Consider the following 25,290-nt stretch of genomic DNA (forward strand, 5'->3'; position numbering starts at 1 on the left):
GGAGGGGTCCGGCCGCCGACCCTGCTGCTAACGGAGCTCCGCGGAGCCGCCCGCGCCCACAGCGATCCCTCCGAACAGCAAGAGACGTGCCGAAGCGGGGAGTGGAAGGAGGCACTTTTCCCCCTCCTTCCCCGTGCGGGAGAAAGGAGTTGCCCAACCTGGTCATGAGACTTTTCCCCACTTGCCAGAGCAGGCTCCTGGAGCTCTGACCCTGCCCCGAGAGCCTCGGGTAGCACAGCCCAGAGCAGCCCCAGCAGCACACCCCGAGTGTGGGCAACCTGGTAGGCACAGGAGATGGAGAATGAGGTTGGCAAATCAGTGGACAATCAAATGGACAAATACATGTAATAATTTGGAAGTTTTATCTGTCTCTGCTTTTATTCTGCTTCCTTTCCCCCTCATTTCATGCATTTATCTCTATGCTGATTTAGCTGTGCTGTTAATTCTTTCTTACCCTCCCCTCCTCAATTTAGAGTTACAATAATGGGGAAGTCAGAAAGTCAAATGGATATTGTGGAAAAATCAACCAAATCTGGGAAGAAATCCTGGAGCTTTGTGGCAATCGGTCTGGCTGTCCTGCTGCTCCTCATGACCTGTGCAGTGGTCGCCCTGGTGATCCTGTATGCCAGCAGCAGAGGTAAGGAACCTGTGAATAATTCTCCTCTTCCCTCTGCTAACAGCACACAAGTCCTTCTGCAGAGCTAGATGAAGACAAAAAGGCATGGAGATGGTGAGGTCACCTCTGTGCGGGACGCGGCTGTCTCTGCTTTGTTCCAAGCTCACGCACAGAGGGGATTTATGTCAGATTTTACTTAATTCTCCCATTATGTGATGTTGTGATGTAAAATTCTATGGGTTTAATTAATTCTCTGCATTTTATTGAATTCAGACAAGGGTTAAAGAGAGTTGCACTGTTTTAGAAGGGAAGGTTTGTGCCCGTCTGTGTCTAAGTCTTGACGTTTTCGTATTTTATAGACGCCTGAGCCAACTGATTATTGCCAGGAGTTATAAAGTACAGCTGCTCAGCAGATCTGAAGGGGAGAGAGAGTGCTGAGAGTGCTTTTACAGTGGGAAAGCTTGCCTTTTTATTATTTTTTTTTAATAAGGCCAGTGTGCTGCTGAGGAAAGGGAGACTTTTAAAATACCAAAACAGGCAGTTTGATCGCTAGGTGAAATTTGGTTCAGTGACTTTCATGCGAATCCCTTGCCAGGAACCTGACAAGGAGGCACATCACTTTGAGGTGCTTTGCTGAAATACATGAACTGCAGAGCAAGCTCGCTCTATGTCCCATGTAAAAGTCCTGTGGAGCATCAGCATGACTGGTAGCAGCATCTGCCTCGTGTTTGTCATTTCCATGAATGCCTCGTGGGTTCAGAGCTCTGCTGAAACACTGGAGAATAAACCCAAGAAGGATGAATAGCAAAGCTGAGGCAAGGCACTGCTCCCCCTGGCACTGTCTCTGCATCCCCTGCCTGCTCTGAACTCCTCAGCACTTGCAAGTAAAACACTGCACAAGACTGAGTAATAATTCATGAGGAAAGCTTTTTTTATTGCTTATTCCTTCTGCTACCAGCAACTGTTAACCAGCATTTGTTCCACTGTTAGATGAAAACTCAGAGTATTTGGTATTCATAATACTCATCAGAAAATTGCTTATATTAGCTCAAGAGACAGGAGGAAAGAAATTCCCCAGAGCCAGGTCCTAGTGTAGGAGTTTCTGTATCAAAAAATGGAGCTATGCAGAATTTTGTTGCTTGCATGCATAAAGGAATTGAGAAAATCTGCTCTACATCTTGCTTTGTGGGTTCAGGCAAATCAGAATTGAAGTATTAGTAATATTTGCCCAAATGTTGTCTCATCCAGGTCCATGGGAAGAGTCTGTGCATGTAAAGCACGTACTAATTGTTACCTTTCTTTGATGAAAAGCTTATCTCTGAGAAAGCAGTTCAAATGTTTTACAGGTTTACATCAGCCAGTAAACTTTCCTTGAAAATGTTTCCCTTATTAAAAATTCCTGAGCTTTCCAGGGCTACCAGGGAATGTTTTCCTTGGATCAATTTTTGTCTTGAGAAGTTTTGTCTAAATACCCCACTTGGTGCTGGTTTGGTTACACCTAGGCCCACACTAACACTCAGCCAAAAGGCTGAATGCTCCTTAGCCTCAGCAAGTGAAAAGCACATATTGCTGAAAGCTGAGTAACAAACACAGGCCCTACACAGCAACAGGAAAAAAAAACCCACAACCTAGCATTCTTGTGCTAGAACCAAGATCATCATCCTTGGGATGCTTTTATTTCTAATTTCATTCAAATGTTAATTTTAAGATGTGTACAGGACGCTGGATCGTTTACTAAGAGCAGATTCAGATTCACCACTTCATCTTTGTACCTCCTCCATCAGGATGACACTACCCAGACAGGCTTCTAAAAAAACTGTTCTGTTTAGCTAACAGATTATTAAAAGCTTACCTGGCCTGCTTTACCTTCTCCCTTTGTTCTGTATGAAGGCATACACAGGCTTTGTGGTTCAGTGAGTATATTTTTACTCTGCTTGTCCACAGCCTGCCCAAGAGCATCGTGGCACACGGATGAGCCACTGTTAGAGCAGCAGTGCCTGTGACAGAAATCACAGCCAGTATTAACATCTCTCTGTGCACCCAGACAAAACCAGCAAAGCTCTCACAGCCATGCAGTTACAGACTTCTAGAAACAGTCTGGAGATTTTTGACATCCAAAGACGTTGTCATACCTATAAAACCTCATCTAAATAAGCTAAAAGAAAATATAGTGAGAATACTGAGTAATATTTGGGTAATGACAGAAAGGGAAGCAGACAGACCTGAAGTGACTTCTTTCTTTAGTCTGAATACACCATGCTCTCAATCTTTCCATCACACCCACACGTACATCTCTACAGCCTTTTCACAGCTCTCGCTCAGCTGTGTTCTACAAATATTTACTAACTCCAAATCTCATAATTTGTTGGAAAGGTTACAGCCTGAAGAACATTTCAACACTTATTGTAGCTGACACATCAAGTCACAGTCAGTGACTTCTCCAGGCAACTTCATTACAACACAAATCTTGCCTAATTGCTGGTCCCGACCGCTCAGAAGTCATGTTGTTAGCTGAATTGGTATTTTATTCACTTTTTGGCTTCCACATTTGCTGGGTTTCACAGAAGTAAGACTCAGAGATAACGTGTGTGCAGGGTGTCACTGTTCACATCTGCTGCAGAGGCTGCTGGAAGGCATGGGTGTGCTCCTGCACTCTCCTCTTAGGCAGGCTACAGAGAGTCACTTCACTAACAAACACCTTGTTCTGGGAGTAGACTTCGAGGAGCCAAGTGATGTGCTCTGAATTTCCTGTGCTGGGAATGCAGCTCATGGGAACCTGAATAATTGATTCACAAGAACTGCTGACCAGGGGCAAGAGCTGAGCTGGTCACTGCCACACCAAGAAAAGGCTGTAGCTCAGATCTGGCCTGTCTCCTAGACTGCTGCCTGGTCCTTCTTTGACTTCATGAATGTTCATTAAGGAGGCTTCTGTTGAAAGCAGATGGAGAATTTAAGGAAGTGGTAAGACTCTTCTCAACTGCATTCAGATGGAGTTACATGGATGTGAAGTGAGAGGCCATGCAGGGCTGCAAGAGTGGGAAAAGACTCAGTGTACCAATTCTCCTGTGAAATTCTGTCCCAGTCATGCCTATTGACAGACTATAGGCAAGAAACCATTGGAAAGCTTGAATGAAAACAAATGCTTGTGTTATGGAGTCCATTTGAAGACCCCTGACACTTAGTACAGACAGCCCCCAGAGGATCCAAAGCTAAATTTGGCAATTACATTATTTGTTGGAAACAACGTTCCAATAAATAGCCACAAGGCAGCCTGCAGTGCTGACAGCCCTCCTGCAGACCAGACCTGAGAGGAGCAGGGAAGGTGCTGAGAGGTGAAGCTCACACTTGCCTGCCTGATGAGAGCTGTGGGTCTGATTGTTTTGGTGTGTGCCATCCCCAGCCATCTGGGGTGCCCAGAATGCCCAGCAGGAAAACACTGAACACAAACTGTCTGCTTCAGGACTGGATGGAACGATTTGCTTGGCTTTCATTGCCTAAAAATGGAACCTCAGTAAGGCTGTGAAAAGCAGCTTGTATTTTAAAGTAGATGTTCACCAGATGACCTGCTGGAGAGGGTGACAGTGCTCTGCAGGTCTCAGAAGTTGCCCTTACAGCCTGCTGCTGGCCACTCGCTGTCAAACTGCCCAGTGGCTTCTTGTAAAGTCAAATTAAGACAATGGAATTCTCTGCAGTGAATCCAGTGGGGTCTAAAGCATGGCCCAGCTCTGCCATTTTTCAGGTGAGCAGTTAAGCTCTGAAGCAGTCCAGAGTGCTTATGCTCCCTCATTTTCCTCCATTTGGAACAGTCCCACAGCTAAGGCCATTTCCTTCAGCTCCATTACAGCTTACCTTCCCACATCAGTTCTCTGATGGTGCTCTGTCAGACAAAGTGAGGAAAGCCTTCAGGGGTTCTTTTCTGCTTACAGGACTATCAGCAGAGCAACAATGTGACTTTTTTTAATGAAGTAAATACAAGAGTACTACTGCAGAGGTCCTCAGTTTTGAGAGCCATTAAAAAACTTGGTACTACACACAGTAGTTCCTATGATGAAGCCTTTCTGGCCCATTTCTGTTCTTTTGTCATCCTTCTTTGTCAGTTTTAAAAGGTACACTGAAGAAAGAGGTGGGAAAATGGCATGATTAACTTTAACAGAGAGAAAAGGTGAAGTTTGACAGAAGAGACCAGTACTGATCCCCACCAGAGCCTTTCACTGGTGTGCTCACTTCCCACGCAGCACAGGGAAGAGGAGATTCAGAGCTGAGAAGTCTGTGCCAGTTTTCCTGGGCTACAAATCGCTATCTTCATGCCTTACATTGTCAAACACAAGCCCATGATTTTACTTTCAGGAATTTCTTATCACATCCATCCAAACCCTGCTAGACATTTGTTTCATCTCAACTGTTAGGCTTTGTAGAATATCAACCTGAGCTGTCCCTCCCACATCTGTACCTGCAGCAGTCTTTGTCCACAGATGTCAAAGCAGGAGTCTATGTCATTACAACCTGGCAGCAACATTTAACCAGGGAGGAAAAATAAATGTAGAAACATCTATATTTATACTGAAATCATGGACAGTTGTTTTTAGCAAAGTAGTTTGGAAAAAAATGAAGTGCAGAGTTGCCTAGCTGAGACTTCAGAAAGTGCATTTTACATTGGTTTCTGGTTATTTGAAGAAAAGTTAAGACTCAGTTAAGTAAGCAAAGACCCAACAAATATATTAAGTAAAACAGGGCAGTGTTGGTCATATCTCATACGGAGTCAGGCTGGCTTGGTTCTTTGTCAGGAGTGGTACTGAGGCATAAAAGAGATAATTGATATAAAAACAAAGGAGCCACTTTTGGAAGTAAACTGAGAAGCCCTCACCAGCCATTTCTCATTATCTGGGTTGTGGCAGAGTTTCAGAGCCCTGAGTGGGCAGCCACAGTTTCCAGATGGAGTTGGCTTCCCTGCTTATAGAGCTCAGTTACATTTTCACAGTCACAAGGGCTTTTGAACGTGGGGAGTTAGAGTCTTGTTGAAAGCAGTTGGGTTCTGGAAACTGAAGTTAGATGTTGAAAGTTATCGTGAAGAGAGAAGCTTTGATTAAAAGTAAAAAGGCTTCATCTGAGTCTGGCCTGAGAAATGATGAGAGAAATGCAGCATACTTGTGGTACAGGGATCCCTCTCTCACCTTGCCATTGCTATTTCTCCTTCATGGAAAATTTCCATATGCCTCTGAACTAACAGAATCCTTTCCCCAGAAGGATCCCCCCTCCTCTTGGAAGTACCCTGGGCTTTCAGGTTTATTTCTTAAAAAATTATTAGAGTTTAGGAAACTGCAAAAACTGGGTTTGGCTTCATCCAGTGCCAAAATAAGGCTAAACCCCTGTGTATGAAGCTTGCCCTTGTCACACATCTTTTGCCCATCCCTGCTGGGAGTGCTGGGCACCTGGCTGTGCCAAGGCACAGGGCTCTCTGCTGCAGAGCTGCCCCCACACAGCACCAGGGCACTCAGCTGAGCCCTGCACACTCCATCCCAGTCACAGCAGGGGCTTGCTATGTTGCTTCCACTGATGAAGTTCAAAGCCCTCTTTTCTTCCCTACTGTTTTATTTCTCTCTGAATTACTGTAATCTTGTTTGCTCTCATGTAAAACACTTATTTTCGTTGGAAGGAATTCTTTTAGTAACTCTTTTCTGCAGACATCCTAGTGTAAGGATCAAAAGACAAAGTTTTAGAACAGGGCTAATCCTGCTGGAGGGTAAAGGCATCGAGGTTTTGTTTTCCAGCCTGGAAACAAGTAATTGTCTATTTAACATAAGTAGATACTAGTCCAGTTTCCCAATTGAGAAAATAAAACAACAAAATTCATTTTCTTATGTCCAGGGCCAAGACCACTCCTCAGGCTGGGTGTGTAGGTGTCTCCCACCAAGAGCTGGGGACTGGTCCAGTTTCACTCTCTGCTCACCACTGATGCATTAAAAGTGCATGGGCATTTTGTGGATCTCTTCCCTGGAAGAATTTCACAACAGCATGGAGTAACCTTAAAGGGCATAGCTGAAATTTTGACCCAGCTCAGGCCTGTTGCCAGCTCCCCTCCCCACACACACAGAAGTAAAGGTAGTTTCTTTTTCTCAATGTGATCTTCGTGACTCAAAACAGTGTGAGAGCAGAAATCCAGCTCTGGGCTTTTTTTCCCCCTGTTTAAACCTCTCAGTCACAGTGACTTTGAAGACAATGACAGAACTCAGATGCTCAAAGCATCTCAGTGGATAGTCTAGAAGGGGATCTCTTTCAGTGCATGTCAGAAAAACTGGAGGCAGTTAGCAGATAAAAAACAACCCTGGCCTTACTCTTCCAGGAGAGTTAAAACCCACTATTCACAACTGTTGTAGCTTACTGGGAGCAGGATTACAGTGAATTTTCCTCCTAAATCAGCAGATCAGAGATTTCTTCATGGTTGTCACTCAATACCTTTTACTGGCACTAATATTCACTCACTTGCTCCCAAACTAGACAGAACTGTCAGTGAGGCTGGGCTGCTGGCAAGTGACCCTGGGAGCAATCCCCTTCCAAAGCAGCTAACTCTGTGTCTCCTGCTCCTCTCCCTGCAGGCTCTCACTATGGCACCAATTCGGGCAACACCTGCACCACATCTGGATGTGTTACAGCAGGTAACGACCCCAACTGGGATGGTTATTGCAGAGGTGATGTTGTACGTGTTAATTCTACTGAACATAAATAAACAGTGGCTCAGGCTTTAAGACTGGAAGAGTTGAAAGGGACAGAAATTTCCCCTTGGGCTACACACACTAATTGCTAACACTGTCAAAGGCAGGGAGTACAGCCATCCTCAGTTCTGTGTGTGAACACCAAGCTAAAAAGCCCTTTCCTTCTCCCTTGTACACATCCTTTGTCACCAGGAGTATCATTTATGAGGAAGTAGTACACAAAAATTGCCAGTGTGGTCACCAGCTCCCTGGCTCTGGCCTGAGCCAGAAGGATGGGGATTAACCAATATAGTCTGTATTTATGAAGTATAATAAGAATCCCCTTAAACCAGATTTTCTCTCAAAGATAATATATTCTACACATTGGGCTATTCATCTTCTTATTTTTGGGATCTCCTTGAACACCTCAAGAGAGGCAGGACTCCAGCACAGACATTCCCCATTGCCCCCTGGAAACACTGATATCATCTGTAGGAGCCTCAGCTGGGGCCCCAGGTAGGGCCCTGGGCAGATGCTCACTCCTAAGGCCCTGAGCTGTGGGAGAACTGCTCTGCTGTTCAGAGCTCCCTCTGTAAGGAGTACAGCTGCAGTGCACATTCTGCTGGCAAATGCTTCTGGGCATTTTTAATCAGAAATTAGGATCCTTTGGGTCATAATACAAGAGAATGAATCTTATCCACTATAAGGAGCATAAACAAGGTGCCTTCTTGGTAGTCCCAGAGATGACTGGGCAGTCTATGGAATTCAACTCTCCAATTTTGATATCTAGCTGCTCGAATAATTCAGAACATGGACCCAAGAGCTGACCCTTGCAAGGATTTCTACCAGTATGCCTGTGGGGGCTGGCTGAACAGACACGTTATCCCAGAAACCAGCTCCAGATACAGCATTTTTGACATCCTGAGAGACGAGCTGGAGATCATCCTAAAAGGTAGGAATGAGGCTGTCCTATCCTTGGCTATGCACTGCTGTTTAGTTTCAGATGTTACTTACTACACATTATACAGAGAAATAAACTTCCAGAGAAGTTTTGATTGTGATTTTTTTTCCCCCCTCCTCTAGTCCTTTAATCTCTACATCTCTTACTGTACCCATTTTGTGGGAACATCCTGTTCCCACTCAAAATTAGCCATTGGTGATTTGGTACTAACTTCAAAAGGAGCAAGAGGAGCTGCATGCGTGTCCTTCGTCCTGACACTTGTTCCATTAATAGCTCCTTAAGAGTGCTCAAGAGCACTCGAGTTCCACAGTAAGTGAAGCCCACAATAACAAGTATTTATCATAGCCCTGAATTCTCAGTGATTTCTAAGAAAAGATCAAAGCTCTCCCAGGCAAAAAAAAAATCTCACCACAATGGTTCCTTCCCCAGGTGTGCTGGAGACTTCAGATCAAGGGGACAGAGAAGCATTTCAGAAAGCTAAAATACTCTACAAGTCATGCATGAATGAGAGTGAGTCTTTTCTTGTTCCACTGAATCTCTCCTTTGGTACCAGACAGACAAAAGTCCACCCAATATCTAGCTAATCTGCATTGCCTCCCCTGGAAAGCCAATCCTCACACCCCTGGGTACATCATTAAGGCTTAATATACAAAATTCTGGGATGTAGAAAGGACAGCTGTTGGATACCTGCCTCTGGTATCGATGCAAAGCCTTCCCTTCTGAAGGCAAATCCTGTCCCATTTCATCCTCTCCAAACCCATTCAGTCAAGAGCAGTACTGAAGTCAACAGAAGAATTTGATTACTTTTCTGAAGAGTAATGTAGGAGACAGATGATTTCATGGTATCTCATTTTCTGCTGTGACAAATTCAGTTTCAGATTTAAACCGTTAGGCACAATACCTACTTTTCTTCTTCCTTTTTTCCCCCCCTCTATGAAAACAATATAGTATTTGTTTTTCCTCCCTCAGGTCTTATAGAGCAACGAGATTCATTGCCTCTGCTAGAGGCCTTAACGACGGTTGGAGACTGGCCAGTGGCTTCTGCAGACTGGAATAAGACCAAAGGTAATGCTGAGCCTGAGAGCTCTGTAGTGGTAAGTCAGAATTATCTGCTGCACTAAGGAGGCCACTGTCATTGGACTAGATCCTCTGTTTAAACGTTTTCCTCATGAAGAAGTCATGGTATCATACATATTTAGCACGCAGTGACCTGTATAAGTTAGATCAATTTAATACCCAGATAAGATCTTATTTGTGAGCAGTGTACTTTGGATATTTAGAGACCTAAAAGACCAATACAAATAATGAAAACAAAAGCAGCATAGCTAATATAGCTGTGTTCTAATGCTTGCATATTAATTGGGGTTTGGAACAAACCTGCCTAACTAGGCAAAGTCAGGGAGATTTACACTGTGCATAGGCAATTTCTTATATATATATTAATTAGGTACTGATTACTTTCTATCCCCAAGATATATATGGTCAGGAAGAACAGTCTAGGAATCCCCAGCCACTCTAAGAATGTCCTGTGTAGATATCCTCACCTCACGTCCTGTCTGGTTCTAAACAATTTCAGCAAGAAGCTTGCACAATACACAGCTTGCCAGTCCTGACACATACTGATCAATGACATGCATCTTCCTTTTACCTCCTAGAGCCAAACTGGAGCATGGAAGAGCAGCTCTCCACACTGAACTCCAGGTTTAACAAACGTGTCCTCATTGACCTGTTTGTGTGGAACGATGACCGGGACTCCAGCAGGCACATCATCTATGTAAGGGAACACTGCAGGGAGTCAGCTGTAAGCCAGGACCCTAGCAGGCAGTTACTTACACTGTGAGATTAGCTTCCCCTAAGTCAGCAGGCTTGCTCAATACTGGCAAAACATCTGCAGTGGTTCTGTACCCCAAGTGGCAGATCTGTCTCAGAGGCCTATTGGGAAACCTTTTATGGCAGCATAACTTTTTTGTTTCAGGTAAAGAAATAAAACTCAGTGGAGCTCTGCTGATTTACAGCATTTAAGGGCTGTAAAGGCCTGTGACTTGCAGAATGATGGTGAGGTTTAATACACAGCAGGAAACTGGTTTTGGAAAATGTAAATAGACCCCAAGTGGCAGATCTGTCTCAGAGGCCTATTGGGAAACCTTTTATGGCAGCATAACTTTTTTGTTTCAGGTAAAGAAATAAAACTCAGTGGAGCTCTGCTGATTTACAGCATTTAAGGGCTGTAAAGGCCTGTGACTTGCAGAATGATGGTGAGGTTTAATACACAGCAGGAAACTGGTTTTGGAAAATGTAAATAGTATTTCAATATGATTTACACTGTGCATAGGCAATTACTTACATATATTAATCATTTACTGATTACTTTCTATCACCAAGACATATATGGCAGGAAGAACAGTCTAGGAATCCCTAGCCACTCTAAGAATGTCCTGTGTAGATATCCTCACCTCACGTCCTGTCTGGTTCTAAACAATTTCAGCAAGAAGCTTGCACAATACACAGCTTGCCAGTCCTGACACATACTGATCAATGACATGCATCTTCCTTTTACCTCCTAGAGCCAAACTGGAGCATGGAAGAGCAGCTCTCCACACTGAACTCCAGGTTTAACAAACGTGTCCTCATTGACCTGTTTGTGTGGAACGATGACCGGGACTCCAGCAGGCACATCATCTATGTAAGGGAACACTGCAGGGAGTCAGCTGTAAGCCAGGACCCTAGCAGGCAGATACTTCAGGGAGTCAGCTGTAAGCCAGGACCCTAGCAGGCAGTTACTTACACTGTGAGATTAGCTTCCCCTAAGTCAGCAGGCTTGCTCAATACTGGCAAAACATCTGCAGTGGTTCTGTACCCCAAGTGGCAGATCTGTCTCAGAGGCCTATTGGGAAACCTTTTATGGCAGCATAACTTTTTTGTTTCAGGTAAAGAAATAAAACTCAGTGGAGCTCTGCTGATTTACAGCATTTAAGGGCTGTAAAGGCCTGTGACTTGCAGAATGATGGTGAGGTTTAATACACAGCAGGAAACTGGTTTTGGAAAATGTAAATAGTATTTCAATGTTTGCTCACATACACCTGTATATGAAGTCCAGCCCTCAAGAAACTTCTTTTCTAAGATACTTAAATTTATTCTTGGATCTCAGTGGTTGCTGAAAGATTTTGCTTAATAACCCACACTGAGTATCCATCCTGTCCTTACGCAGAAACCCAGAGACAGGAGTGGTACCTTCCATGTCACCCCAGCTCCTAGAAATCTAAAAGTTCTCTGGTTATTTTTAAGAGGGTACCAGTGTCTTTTCCAACACTGAAAGGACAGCACATGCAGCATTTCATGTTGCCTTTCAAGGACAACTCCAGTTCCTGTTCATCACTAAAGAAATGCATCATTTCCTTCAGATTGACCAGCCAAGTTTAGGAATGCCATCCAGGGATTACTACTTCAATGGGGGCAACTATCAAAGAGTAAGTATTCCTTGTAAATTTATTTACTATTTGCTACTAAACCACCTTTATTACTTATACCTGTGTTTTAGAAAACTCAAATATACAAATTTTCATGTTACATAATCAGCCTGACATTCATTGCTCCACGTGATAACGTGTTTTACACGGAGCAGCAAGAGCTGTACTAATGGAATAGATACTGAGCTAGTAAGATTCTGCTGCCACTTACTCCTCCCTTGCCCCAAAATTACTTTAACATTGTGAGAGTATTTTCTAGCTGCTTTCCTCTGCCAGAGCTCTGAGCAAAAGTGTGAGGGTTTCTCTAAAGACACAGAAAGCTACTGCAAACAGCCAGATAATTTCTCTGTTTCCAAGATGAAACTATTGCTTTAGTACATTATTCTCCTCAGTTATGTCACACTAACAAGGAGTACTTGCAGCCTAACATCAAACTAATTTTGCTAACACGAATGGAAGGGAATACAGAGAGACAACAATCAGCATTGTAGACTCTTTTGTCTGGTGGTTGTAAAGACAGATGAAAACATCAGTGGGTCTAGCTTTCTTCTTACTTTAATGTACTTTACCATGTTCTCATATATAAAAAACAGCCTAAAATAGAGTCCTGTAAAGTTTTTACAAGCTTGTTTCCACACCTTCTGGACACCTTTATAAACTGCCAGCTTCTGTTAATCTGTCTCATGACACACACCAACTCTGTGTTGTTGTGTTGGGAACTGCAGACAGCTGCTGGAGCCAGGATTTGGTTCTGCAAGTTTCACCTCTACAGCAGCAGTTACAGCAGGGAAGAGGGACAGTTACTCAGCACTGCGTGGAAGTCAGACTTAGGTTGACTTGTAGGAGGTACTAAAATCAGGTAGAGTACATAGACTATCCTAAATTAGCAAAAGAAAACCAATACTGCTTAATACAGTTTTAATTTAAAGCTATAAAGAAGAAAGGCTAAAGCTTTGTTTTTAAACTTAATGAATAAGGAGGAGACACAACCCCTTTTTATTTGCTATTTAACAGCTCAGTTCCCACAGACAATGAACCAAACTGATGACCCAAACTCCCCCTGTGCTTAGTCCAGCTTCTTTTGGCAACACTCCTGCTGAGGCCTGTGGGAGTCTGGCCTGATTAAGGCCTCAGCATTCAGCATAAAAACACAAATCATCATCCTGTAAGTGCCCAGACTCAATTTCACAACAGTTGCTGTATTTAACTGGTTTCTAAGGTCTATGGAGGAAGAAAAGCATGCAAGAGGAATAGGTAGTATTAAGTTTTCCTGTATCAGAGGTCAGTACTCCCTCAGCAGCCAGATGTCATTTCCAGGTCCATTCTGAGGCATAAATCACAGTCATACCCTCCTGTGAGAAATAAAGGTATCACTGGGAACCACCTGAGACAGAGCTTTTCCTTCAGACAACAAAACCAGAGTTTAGCAGATTTATGGTATTGCTTCCAGAGAACTTAAACCTTCCATGCTCCCCCTGATGTTTTGGCTAGCAGGGATCACTGTTCCCACAGCAGAACTCAGAGCAGAGAGCTCTCTTTGCACAAGTAACAGTTCCAACTGAGAGTGCCAGAGGGTTGGACTGCACAGGGGAGCAGAAAATGTTGCTTTTACTACGTATTTTGAGACTGGCAGCTACACTGTAAGGTATTCCAGGGTGAACTGAGGTCCTGGGTACTGCAGCAGTATCTGTTATAGTAGAAAAAAAGAGAAAATGGAGTGGGGAGGGTTGCACTGGAAACAAGGGCAGAGGCTGTGAGCCCTGGGCACAACTTTCACAGCACACTGTAAACATAACAAGAAAAAAACGTTTTGCTGAGTGAGAAATGACAGACAGACCTTTTCCTCCCAAGGCTACACACGTGTCCTGTTCCTTGTGTGCAGGTGAGGGAAGCTTACCTGCAGTTCATGGTCACCATTGCCAAAATGATCCGGGAAGACAAGAATGTGCCTAAAGATGATTCCTTTGTCCAAGAGGAGATGGCAAAGGTTATGGAGCTTGAAACAGAGATTGCCAACGTGAGTACAGCAGCCAGGAATGTCTCAGGTTGTTGGGGGGGAAGGAGTGATGGGGGAGAACCTCTCACTGGTTTGTGCAACACAGCAGAAGGCCCGTGGCCCAAGAGAGAGCAGGGGGAAGAAGACTTGTGCTGTGAGCAGCTCAGAAATCAGAGCCTCTGGGTATATAATTATGTCTACTGGATACACTGCTGCTGTGTCTGCTCTAGTCCCAGACATATTTATTTTTGGAAGTCTCCTAAAGCAGAATAATCTATCTTCTGCTAAACATAGGCTATGATAACACCAGGGCTAGCTCCCTTACATTCTTAGAAGTCTACAGCACCCTAAGAATCTCCAAGGGCTTAAAGAGGATAGAGGGAACTGCTTGGATCAACTTATTACTGAAGCATTATTGAATAGGGGGGAATCTGAGCTCCTGTGCTGAAATTCAGAAAGCAGTATTGGACACCATCAGAAGAGCTTTCTTTTCCAAAATGGGCTGGTTTAGATACACTCAAATAATATGTGAATATGTGCACAAGCATCCATACTATCTCAGCCATTGACATGTCAGTTAACTCTAGTAATAACCTTGTGAATGTCTTCAGGCAACTACTCCAGCAGAAGAAAGACATGATGTAACCTTGTTGTACAACAAAATGACCTTAAAAGAGCTACAGGAAGAGTTTGCACTGAATGTAAGTGTTTAATGAGCAGTCTAATACTTTCAGCCTCCTCTTACTACCATGCCTATTGGAAACGGGACTGTGAATTCATCAGTGATGCAACAAAGAGATGTAAAATTGTTCCCATTCTTAATCTTGTCTTCAGAACCTCTTAAAATGCATTTTTTCTACAAAAAAAAATAAAAAAAAATTAAAAAAAAATCACTAAACTTCCTTTAGTTCCATAGACTGTAGAAAGCCCAGACAGTTACTAAGGCAGTTTAAACACTTGGCATTGGTCTGTGTCTTTCTGTCTGCCTAGGAGTTTAACTGGACCTTCTTCATCCAAGGTGTCATGTCTTCAGTAAACGTCCAGGTTGACCCAGAGGAAGAGGTTGTTGTATATGGCATACCCTATCTGCAAGAGCTGAAAGCAATCATCTCCAAGTACTCAGCAAGGTAAAGAAATTGAGGAGTATCCAAGACAAAAAAGTCATGGAAGTCTTGTGGAAATGTAAATTACTGGGCCCACTTGCTAGTTCTGCCAGAGCTTCTCTGAGAAAAATTACACCACTTCACTGTTAAACATGGGTAATGTCTTCTAGGGTCCTATGGTCCCAAAATACTCTGGTACTAGGTGTGTCACCTGCTCAGAAAAGGTTTGGAGGGGAGAAAAACTAAACAAGACAACTCACACATCACAGGCTTAGCTGTCATTACTGTCTAGAGGGAGAAGAGATAAGCAATGAATCCCTGCCCAGACACGGTGGCAGAGTGCCCAGGCTGGATGTCTCTGCACCTCTAGATGCCATGGAACTGATGATGGGCAGCAACCATTTGCTTTCTTACCTCCATTCACAATTAAGATCCCCCTTGTCTGCCTGCACGGGTGTTGCCTTTCACAGGGATTAAACTCAGCTCTGCTTTCCCACAGCACCATCCAGAACTACCTCATCTGGCGACTGGTGCTCGATCGCGTCAGCAGCCTGAGTCGGCGTTTCAAGGACGCTCGGGCCAGCTACAGGAAGGTATTTCCTCTCTTCCCAAGGAAATGGTTCTGCACAGAACTGGTATTTCCTCTCTTCCCAAGGAAATGGTTCTGCACAGAACTGGGAGAGTCCCTCGGTCAGCAAGTCAAGTCTTTGTCAACACAAAGACATCATTATGCCATGTAATCCCCAAACAAACCTAAGCTCAGGAATCGCAGCAATGGAAACCTGTGTCTGAGGTTAAGCTCCTCTTGAGGGAAGGCTTCAGCAGAGCTGTGTGGGCAGGACTGGGGGCAGGGCTGGGGGCAGGGCTGACCCAGGCTTTGTGCTGCAGGCTCTGTACGGGACCACGCTGGAGGACGCGCGCTGGCGGGAGTGCGTGAGCTACGTCAACAGCAACATGGAGAGTGCTGTGGGGGCCATGTACGTCAGGGAGGCCTTCGCTGGCCAGAGCAAGCAGCTGGTAGGTGGCTTACCCTTCCTCCTACTGCACAGCCTCAGTGTCTGCAGTGCCCATTCCCCACCATCTGACCTCCCAGCCTGTTCCAGCTGTTAAAGACACCCATCAGCCAAGGGTCAGAAAGTGTAAAACCTCATTTACGATGCTCTTTGAAAAGCTGGGTACCATGTTTTAGAGCATAGAGTCTGGGGACATCATCCTGCAGCAGGAGGCTTTCCCCCCCCTTAGCTGTGCCTGGGAAGAACAGTAAATCATTCATTGCTTACTGCCTGTCTTGTAGGTCCGAGATTTAATAGACAAGATTCGTGCAGTGTTCATCGAGACCTTGGATGAGCTACAGTGGATGGACGAGGCATCTAAAGAGAAAGCCCGTGAGAAGGTCAGAGACAAAGAACTTCAGTATTCCATCATGACCATGAAACCTTTTCAATCTTGTAACATCACAATTCCCAGTTCCTCTACAAGAGAGGGGGAACTATTCTATGTATTAAAAACTGGAAAAAAACCACCACATTAACAAAATCCACAATTAAGAGGAAACATGAAACTCTTTTCTTCTAGGCAATGGCAATTAAGGAGCAGATCGGCTACCCAGATTATGTTTTGGAAGATCAGAATGAAAAACTGGATCAGGAATATGCCAATGTAAGTGTGCTGTGCACCCCTCAGTCTAAAAGCCTACACTTAATTCCTTGCTCCTTGGAGTCCCTGTGCAGCTCTCATGCCAGCGACAGGGCAGCAATCAAAACTGACTGTGCTGAACATTGTAAATAAATGCATGCAATAAACAAGTGCAATTACTAAGTGATACCTTGGAATCAAAACATTTGCAAGGAATTCCTCTTCCTGCACATCTTACTAATACACTTTGATTTCTGTTTCTTTAGTTAAACTTCAGTGAATACAGTTACTTTGAAAATATTCTGGAAAACCTTAGAGCTGGAGCCCAAAAGAGCTTGAAAAAACTTCGAGAGAGAGTGGACCAAGACATGTAAGTTCCCAGGTTGCATGCTAAAAACAATCTAGATTCTGAAATAATACTCATCATGTTTAAGTCACATGCTGTGGATAGCCCAGAATGCTTCTGTCTGGGATCTTGCAAGTTATTTCCTGGAATTAAGCAAGTAGTTCATTGTCTTTTTGGGTAGGAATTCATCTAGCTCTCTTAGAATCTCTCTAATCCCTCATCAAGTTATTTCACATTCAGATATTACATCAAAACCACTTAACACAAAAGCAGTTCCCTCACACTGCACCTAGTAAAGTATAAATGTATTTGCCCAGGAGCTTCCAGGTGCAGGTTTGGCTGCCTCCTGATCCCCTCTTTGACTCTGTGAATGCATCCTGAGTAAGTCTCGGGTCTTAGCCTGCTTTAGCCCAGCTGTTACCCCACAGTTCTCCACTCTTAGGCACATCCTCACCTAGTGCCAGCCTTAAAACAGCCAAAGAGAAGTGGCATGCTCATAAATGGTTAGTAACAGCTCCAGGGTGGGCAGTTGGCATCACAAACATCATCACCAGCATGACCAGGACAACCCCTCCAGTCCTTCAAGTGCAGTGGAGTTCCTGCCAAGTCCATGACATGGATACATCCCAGAAGCCCTGGCTTGCACGTTCTGCAACAAATGCCTTGGAATATGGCCTGATTTCCAGAGCTATGAGCTAGCCAATCTGAACTCTTAATAGTCCAGTTTGCTTCCTGAGCTGGACACCCAATGTGACTCTTCAACACTCAAAAGCAAAAGCATTTCTCACTGTAACTTGCCATTGTTTTAGATGAGAGGTGCCCCCACAAGAGACACCAATTACTTCTGGTATTAGTATTTCTTTACAGCTGGATTCAATGGCACCTTTCTTCCTCACCTCAGTCTTACATACAGCCTGTGGTTTCTAACAATGATAATTCAACTAAAAGAATGTCTGGGAAAAGTAAAAAAAACAACCATGACTAACTTTGGGTGCAACATTTCTTTCTAGATGGATAATTGGAGCTGCAGTGGTCAATGCCTTCTACTCCCCCAACCGGAACCAGATAGGTGGGTGTGCAACGGTCTGACACAGCCTCAGGGACCTGACTGGGTTTTGCTTCTCTGCTGTCCAGAGGCAGATCTGCCTGTGCCCTTACAGCCCTGGGCAAGGCAGACCGTCTGTTCTTTCCAGGAGTCCCTCTGTTGGTGTGTATCCAGCTCCCCCTGCTCAGCACCGTGACAGGAACAGCCTGTGCCTGAACCCCTGAGACAGGGACAGTTCTGTGCAAGTGCCAGCCTCTGAGAGCAGAGGATGCTCACAGTGTATCCCAGGCTGCTTCTACTCATGGTTCCACATCCCTGATAAACACACCAAACGGGAGAGAAACCCAAAAACTGCTGCTAAGTAGTGCTTATTCAAATTCACAGACTGACAGGAAGATCTACTACCCAAATACTGCCAAATACCATAACAGGACAAATCCATGCCACTTTTAGGCCTGACAGCAATAGTATCCTGCTGACAGGTCAAAGGCCAGAAACAGAAACCAACCCAACCAACCATCACAAGGGAAAACTCAGATAACTGCTAGAAGCAGCAACATCCAAAGTGTGCACAGTTAACCCTCCAGCCTCATCAAAAAGAGCCATCTTCCCTTCATGTAGCTTCCACTCACCTCTTCCTGCAGGTGCATGAAAAGCCACAGCCAGTCCTTCAGCTCCAGCAGGGTGCTCCTCAGCTTGCTGGTGCTATCACCCCGGGGCCAAGCTCAGGGCCCCTGCTGATCCCCAGCAGGTTGATGTGGATTGTGCTCAGCTGGGAGGCAGCTTCCCAGGTGGGCACCTCACCTCTTAAAGAAGACTGGCTGCTCTGCAGCTCTGCCCTGATAAGTCATATGGAAGTAACTGGCTTAAGCAACTTGAAGATGAATATACAAGTCAAAAATCTGAGCACAGCTGCCCACACTAGTGTAGGTGTCAGTTCAATCCCATTTCTTCCTGTCTCTAGACTGAGGAAAATCATCTCCCACAGTACTTTCAGTTTCCTGCTTCTGCCTTACTGCAGCCTGCCATATATACCCTTCTCCCCAACATGGTATGGGTAAAATCTTCTATATAGTTAAAAAGGTTTTTGTCTCTAAATGAAATATTTGCTATTTAATTTCAATATCTCACTTCTTAGAAAGTATCTTATTAGAATTAATTGCTTGCAGTCTTAATTCCTCTAGAAGTGTGTATCTTTTCATCTGACACTGATGGGATGAAGGCTGAATCCCACAGATCCTAGGGAAGATTTTTGCCAGTAGACTCCAACTGCTCCCCCAAACCCCCAGAGTGGGATCCACGTGCACTTGGTGCTCTGCAGGAATTCCACATGCAGGTTTCACACACCAAGTGTTCCTGGTAACCAGCATACAATTGCTAACCTTTCTTTAACAGAAATAAAGCAATGAAACACCCTTTAGTTCCCCTGTGAAATGGCTCTAAAATGCAAACTGTACCTGTCTCTACTAAACATTGTGTACTTGCCTTGCTGCAGCAGACACCACGGACTGAGTGAGGCTGAACTGACATGGGAACAACACTTGGGTCTCAAACAAGCAGACAGTGTAGCTGCAGATGTGCTAAATTAAACCTTAATTAACCTGCCATTTTCCTCTATCAAGAGAGGAACAGTTTCACATGAGGAGGCACAATGCTGTTTCTAATCATTTTACACTTTATGTTCCTTCCTGATGCGTAAAGCCAGGGAACAATCTGCAAAGTGTGTGAAATGAAGCTGCCTCAGCATCTCCCTCTCTCCCCCCCTCTCTGCAGTTTTTCCTGCTGGCATTCTGCAGCCCCCCTTCTTCAGCAAACACCAGCCCCAAGCCCTCAACTTCGGCGGCATCGGGATGGTTATTGGGCATGAAATTACTCACGGGTTCGACGACAACGGTGAGCAGATTACTGAGAAATTATTGTTCTTTCAGCTGCACTCATTTAAGAAATGAAAGTTCCACCCTGCTGTGGCTGAAGCATCTGTACAGCCAGGCCACAGACCTGCCAGGCTGCTCCCGGGGAGGGAGAGAAGCACTAACAACATTCTGTTCAGCGTTTTGCAGGGAGTGTTGCATGAACTAAGCAGGTCACAGAGGCAGTAAGCAGATGTTACAGTTACATGGAGTCAATGACAATTCTCAGGAAAAGCTGTTACCTTTACAGCATTGTCAGAGGAGAAATACAATGCAAGCAGATAGACTGGCTCCCACAGTGAAATGAAATCTTGTGAACTGCATTCGTGGGACAGAAGAGCTGTCAGTAGTGTCTTGAAATCACAGGAGACTTTTTTTCAATGTCAAGCTTTGAAACAAATTGACTTTATGATCTTTCTAGAATGCTATGTAAAATCATTCTGGGCAGAAACTCACTTCTCATACTATAAGCCAGTCTTTTTTTATATATGGAGTTTTTTCAATGTGTTTTTAATGTTAATTAAACCTATGCGGATGACACATAAGCACACAATATAGCCTCAGAAATCTGTACCTATAGTGAAGAAAAATGTGCTCAAACCAGAGAGCTGAGAACACAAACACCACAACTGCAACTCCAGCCTTCTCCTGCTGTGGCCAACTAATTAATTCCTCTGAACCCCAGTTCTGTCACATGGGCAATCAGAATAAACACCTTAGACACCCCAGAGGTTGAGGGAAGTTTTGTTCTATGATGTCTGCATAATCCAATTTGAAATAAAACTTAGTGTTAGAGCTGAAGTCGGGGCTGCTGACTGAACAGAACATCATGGAATAACAGAGGTGAAAGAATCACAGCTGATCTTGTCTGTTCCCTTGTGCCCAAGCAGAATTAACTGGGTCAAAACCCTTTCTGATAAATCACAGAATTGTTTTGGTTGGAAGAGACCTTCAAGATCATCAAGTCCAATCATTAACCCAGCACTGCCAGGTCACCACTAAACCATGTCCCTTTCTGAATCTTACATCAAAGGAGGACAGAGGGGAGGAAGTGTGGCTCCTGCATTGAAAAGAAACTGGTGCTGCACTGGGAGAACAGTTGCTCTAACATACTGTCACTCCAAACTTCCCTTTTTTCTTGGGTTTTCCTACAGGCAGGAACTTTGATAAGGATGGAAACATGTTTGACTGGTGGAGCAATTACTCTGCTATGCACTTTGAGGAGCAGTCTCGTTGCATGGTTCATCAGTACGGGAACTACACGTGGGAGCTGGCGGGAGGACAGAACGTGAGTAAAACCAACTGCTCCCAGCCACTGCTGTTCTATACAGAAAAACAGGGAATGTGGATGGAGAATCTCCAGAGAAGACAAGAATAAACCCTCACATAGCACAGGCTAATTGTTCTGGAAGTAAGATACAAGGGTTATGGTAAATGGGGGACAGTGCTGTAGCCTAGAAGGCCAGTGTATCTGTGTGCCATGGGGCTAGTGGGGAATGGGCCCATCTCTGCCTCTGCTGACAGACCCCAGGAGGTGCCTTTGGCAGCCCTGCCAGTGTCCATACAGCCCATACTCTGTTCATGTCACATTCCTACATGTTCTGTCTGTTCCCATCTACAGCTTTTACCCTTTTCATTTTTTATTTCCCTTCCCTCCTTTCTTTGTCCTAGCTCAAAGTCAGGGCTTCCTTCTGCCCCAGACACAACTGCCTGTGATGTATGACTGTGCTTCAGCTCCAGCTCCTGGGGCTGTTGATGGCACTGCCTGCAGAGTAAATGAATGATTCTTCTGTTACAGGTCAGTGGAATAAGCACTTTAGGAGAGAATATTGCAGATAATGGAGGAGTCCGACAGGCTTACAAGGTAACTTCCAAATACACTGTGAGTGAACCCCTGGGACTCAGCAATGGGGTTACCTATTCTGTCATATCAAATTTGACAATTAGCACATTATTACCATATTCAAAACCTCACAGAGCCTCAGTTATCTACCTAGAAGCTTTGTCCCTGTAGATCCAGTCACACTGTAGGGTTGCTGCCACTCTTGCACCCACAAGGAGACCACCTAATTGTCCTCCTTGTACTTTGATGTACTACAGTGCTTGACACTGTGTACTTCTGTCTTGGGTAAACAAGAGCAACGTGCACCAACAGGCACAGAATTAGCTGTGAAAAAGGTGACACAACTTCTTCTTTCTAAAGCTCTTAATTCTAAAAATGGCAGCGACAACCTCAGACAGCTTGTCAGGTGGCAACAGAGCACTGATTTCTTGGCCACAATGGTGATATTATGAAGCAGAGCAACAGTTTCTCTAAGTTTATTTCTCTAACAGTTTTCATCTTTGATCCCTCAAGTGACTCATTAGGTAGGACATGAAAAGAATAGATGGAAATACCATCACTTTCTCAAGGAGGATACAGATTGTATCTACCAAAATACCTGTCTCTGAAAGCCCAGCTCCTTTTGTTGCTTGCTTTGTGTGTTTTACAAGCTTTAGGAAAATAGCACAAAGAAGTCCCTTTTACCTTGCTGCTATTTGTTTTCCATGCATCTAGAAAGCAGAACAAAAATGCAAGGCCTGATAATCTCAGAACTGCCTGCCTCTTTCCAAGGTGAAAAGTTGCTTCAACCCATCAGTTATTTCAAAACAAGAGAAATGCAGCTGAGTTTTCACAGCACCAGCCCCCTGCTCTAGCTGAAAAAGTGTTTTGTTCAGCATGGATTTATCCATTATCAACACTGTTGCTCCTTGCCTTATCTCCCCTGCTCTGCCAGGGGCTTCCAGACTAAGGGAAGTCCAGGATCTTTAATCCTCCAGGTCTACAGCCCATTGCCATGAAGAGGAGGGCAGTGGTTACCAGCACTAAGGCTCTTCCCAGGTGGAGCTCAGGTGTGAGCACAGAATGTTCCTTCCTAAAAATAACCCTAACAGGTGTCACAGCAAAACCTCTTCTCCCTGGTGTTTTCAATGTGGTCACAGTTCAGGGGGTTTATAGAAGAACATCCTGGATTTTCAGAAATCTAACCTGACAATTCTGACTCTGAGGGACACTGTAAAAATTAATTACTTTGTTCAGGTGAAGGTGTCCTTGGTTCCAAAAGCTGTGGTGTGACATGAACTGCCTGCAGAGAGTCTGCTGGTGCTCTGCAGTGCTGAGTGCATTCTTCCCCTCAGCTCTACCTTCTGCTTTGTGTGCTTTGGGACTATCTCAGCAACTAAGAGGATAAAGTAATAGAACGTTTGGAATTAAGCAGCATGAGGACACATTAACTTGTCTCCACTATGTCAATATACCTAAAAAAAGAAAATTGGCCAATTAACATGAAACAATAACAGGTAATGGGTTTAACATTGAGCAAGGTTATTATCTGCTATTTTATGAGCAGTTACCTGAGGAGAGAAAAATCATCACCACAGAACTGCTGGAGAAGATTTAACACTTTATTTCCAGGTACAAATCCCTGTAGAAGAAGTCAGTGAACGCTGATGATTTTACTTCCAACTGCAGCCGGGGCCACTCGGTCCCTGTAGGGTCACTGACTGCAGGGACCACCAGTCACACCTCAGGAAGGTGTCAGCAGTCACACTGCCACACCAGCAGCACAGGAGCAGTCTGGGGGCAGTGGCAGCTGCAGGTCAGCTGGCCAACTGGAACTACCATTTTAAAACTTTGGTATTTTTTCTGGTTTATGACAGTTTTCAGTTCTGAGATTACTGTACTTAAGCTGAATGCAAATCATCTTTGTGTTTCATTTTTTTTTCCTAGAAAAGTCACAATAGTTATGATGACAGCTTTTTTTTTTTTTCCCCCCCCATAAAATCAGCTGTACTATTTGTACTAGAAAGATAAAAACTACCAAAATATAGAAGGTACATGTTGGGTACATAAACATTCTCTGAATGGAATCTGCCATCATTTCTAGGCCTACCTAAAATGGCTTGAACAAGAAGGGAAGGAGCCAAAGTTGCCTGGCCTGAATCTGTCCCACAAACAGCTTTTCTTCCTCAACTTTGCCCAGGTAAGGACACTCAGATGCAGCCACTACATGCTGCTGGGAAGTATGGATTAGGTTGTCTTAAAGGTTGGAGAAAATCCATCCCAAGCTCCACCTGGACAGTGATTCAGCATTGACTGTGCTCATCAGAAGGTCCCCCAGACACAGTGAAGACAGTTCAGTGATTAGAGGAAAGAGCTTTCAGTAACTTCCCTGAGGGTACTAGTGAAACCTGCTGGAGTGAGGATACAGGGGAACAGGGCAAACCAACATAAAGACATGTCAGGCAACAACTTACAGGGGACAGCAAACACTCAAGGACCCATTTCATGTCTGTACTGGTTCCACTGACATTTAGGAGAAGACTCCTTTTGCCTTTGATGCACACAAGGTTTCATCCATTTTTTAACATGTGCTGGAGAAAATGGAATGCCTGAGGAACACCAAGGCAGCAGCCCTGAAACAGGGACACACACTCTGATCACAGATGTTGCTACAGATTCTGCTTATTTCCCTCTCTACCACTTTATCACTGTGGAGAAAGTGTTTGCTGAGCTGCATTTCACCCCTCAGCCTGGGTGTTTACACTCTTAGAGTAACAAATACTTAACAGTAGGTCAAATATTTGGCAGTCAGCCCACACACTGAGTGTTGTGCCCCAGACACTCGTACTTCAGCTCATCTATTTGCAGAAACACATGGGTGAAATCAAGAGCTAGGGTATTGATCCCAAAGCATCAGATTTTGATCCAAGAACTTGATAAAACAAAACCTAATTACTAAATAATTGTATCTATTCCACCTCCTTTATAAATTGTACTCCCCTACTACATTGTAACAAACTGAGACAGCTTTATGGAACAATTTCAAAAAAAGAGTGAGAAGGTCCCAAAACTGAATTCCCCTTAATACTGACCCATTATTAATCCTCCTTGTCTAGGTCTGGTGTGGTTCCTACAGACCAGAATATGCCAGCCAGTCAATAAAGACAGATGTTCACAGCCCTCTGAAATACAGGTGGGTCCCACTAACTGATTTACTAACTGCTTACTTGGTTCACCCCATTGCACAAGTGCAGCCCAGACAGAGAGCAGCTCGTTGCCAGCTGCTGTATTCTACAGACAAGGTACATCCAGACCAACTGCAGTCCCAAAGGATTCCTCCCACAGCTCGTAGGATGCTGCTGAAGAGCTGTTGCTGTACTTGGCCTGCTGAATTTGCTGATCTGTAGAGAGTGGACCAGGACCCAGGCCCACTCTACTCGTTCTAGCATCTCTGTTTTTCTCACATAAGCTATCTTGTATTCTGAGACTCCAGCTGAGCTATGAGACTCTAAACCCCTTCATGAACATGGCTTTCTGGTTTCCAGAGCAACAACCTCCATGTGCTGTGTCCCTCTAAGTGATTTCCTTCTCTTTGTTTAGGGTGATGGGATCTTTGCAGAACTTTGAAGCATTCTCAGAGGTGTTCCACTGTAAAAAAGGCACAGCCATGCACCCTGCAGAGAAGTGCAGAGTGTGGTAA

At 44.4% G+C, this 25,290-nt stretch overlaps 1 protein-coding gene across 1 annotated transcript; it reads left to right on the forward strand.

Moving 5' to 3' along the window:
- Positions 1-294: 294 nt before the first annotated feature.
- Positions 295-25,290, forward strand: MMEL1 (membrane metallo-endopeptidase-like 1). Its single transcript, XM_008948654.1, has 23 exons — positions 295-344; positions 474-637; positions 7,210-7,269; positions 8,096-8,257; positions 8,696-8,776; positions 9,236-9,331; positions 9,922-10,040; positions 11,668-11,733; positions 13,616-13,750; positions 14,341-14,430; positions 14,720-14,856; positions 15,332-15,425; positions 15,721-15,849; positions 16,127-16,225; positions 16,408-16,491; positions 16,734-16,837; positions 17,824-17,882; positions 19,632-19,751; positions 20,923-21,056; positions 21,567-21,632; positions 23,695-23,790; positions 24,707-24,783; positions 25,191-25,290. The coding sequence occupies exons 1-23, from the start codon at positions 295-297 to the stop codon at positions 25,288-25,290; spliced, it is 2,322 nt and encodes a 773-aa protein (XP_008946902.1).

Source organism: Merops nubicus, unplaced genomic scaffold (genome assembly GCF_000691845.1).
Source record: "Merops nubicus isolate BGI_N331 unplaced genomic scaffold, ASM69184v1 scaffold18031, whole genome shotgun sequence".
NCBI classification, from domain to species: domain Eukaryota; kingdom Metazoa; phylum Chordata; class Aves; order Coraciiformes; family Meropidae; genus Merops; species Merops nubicus.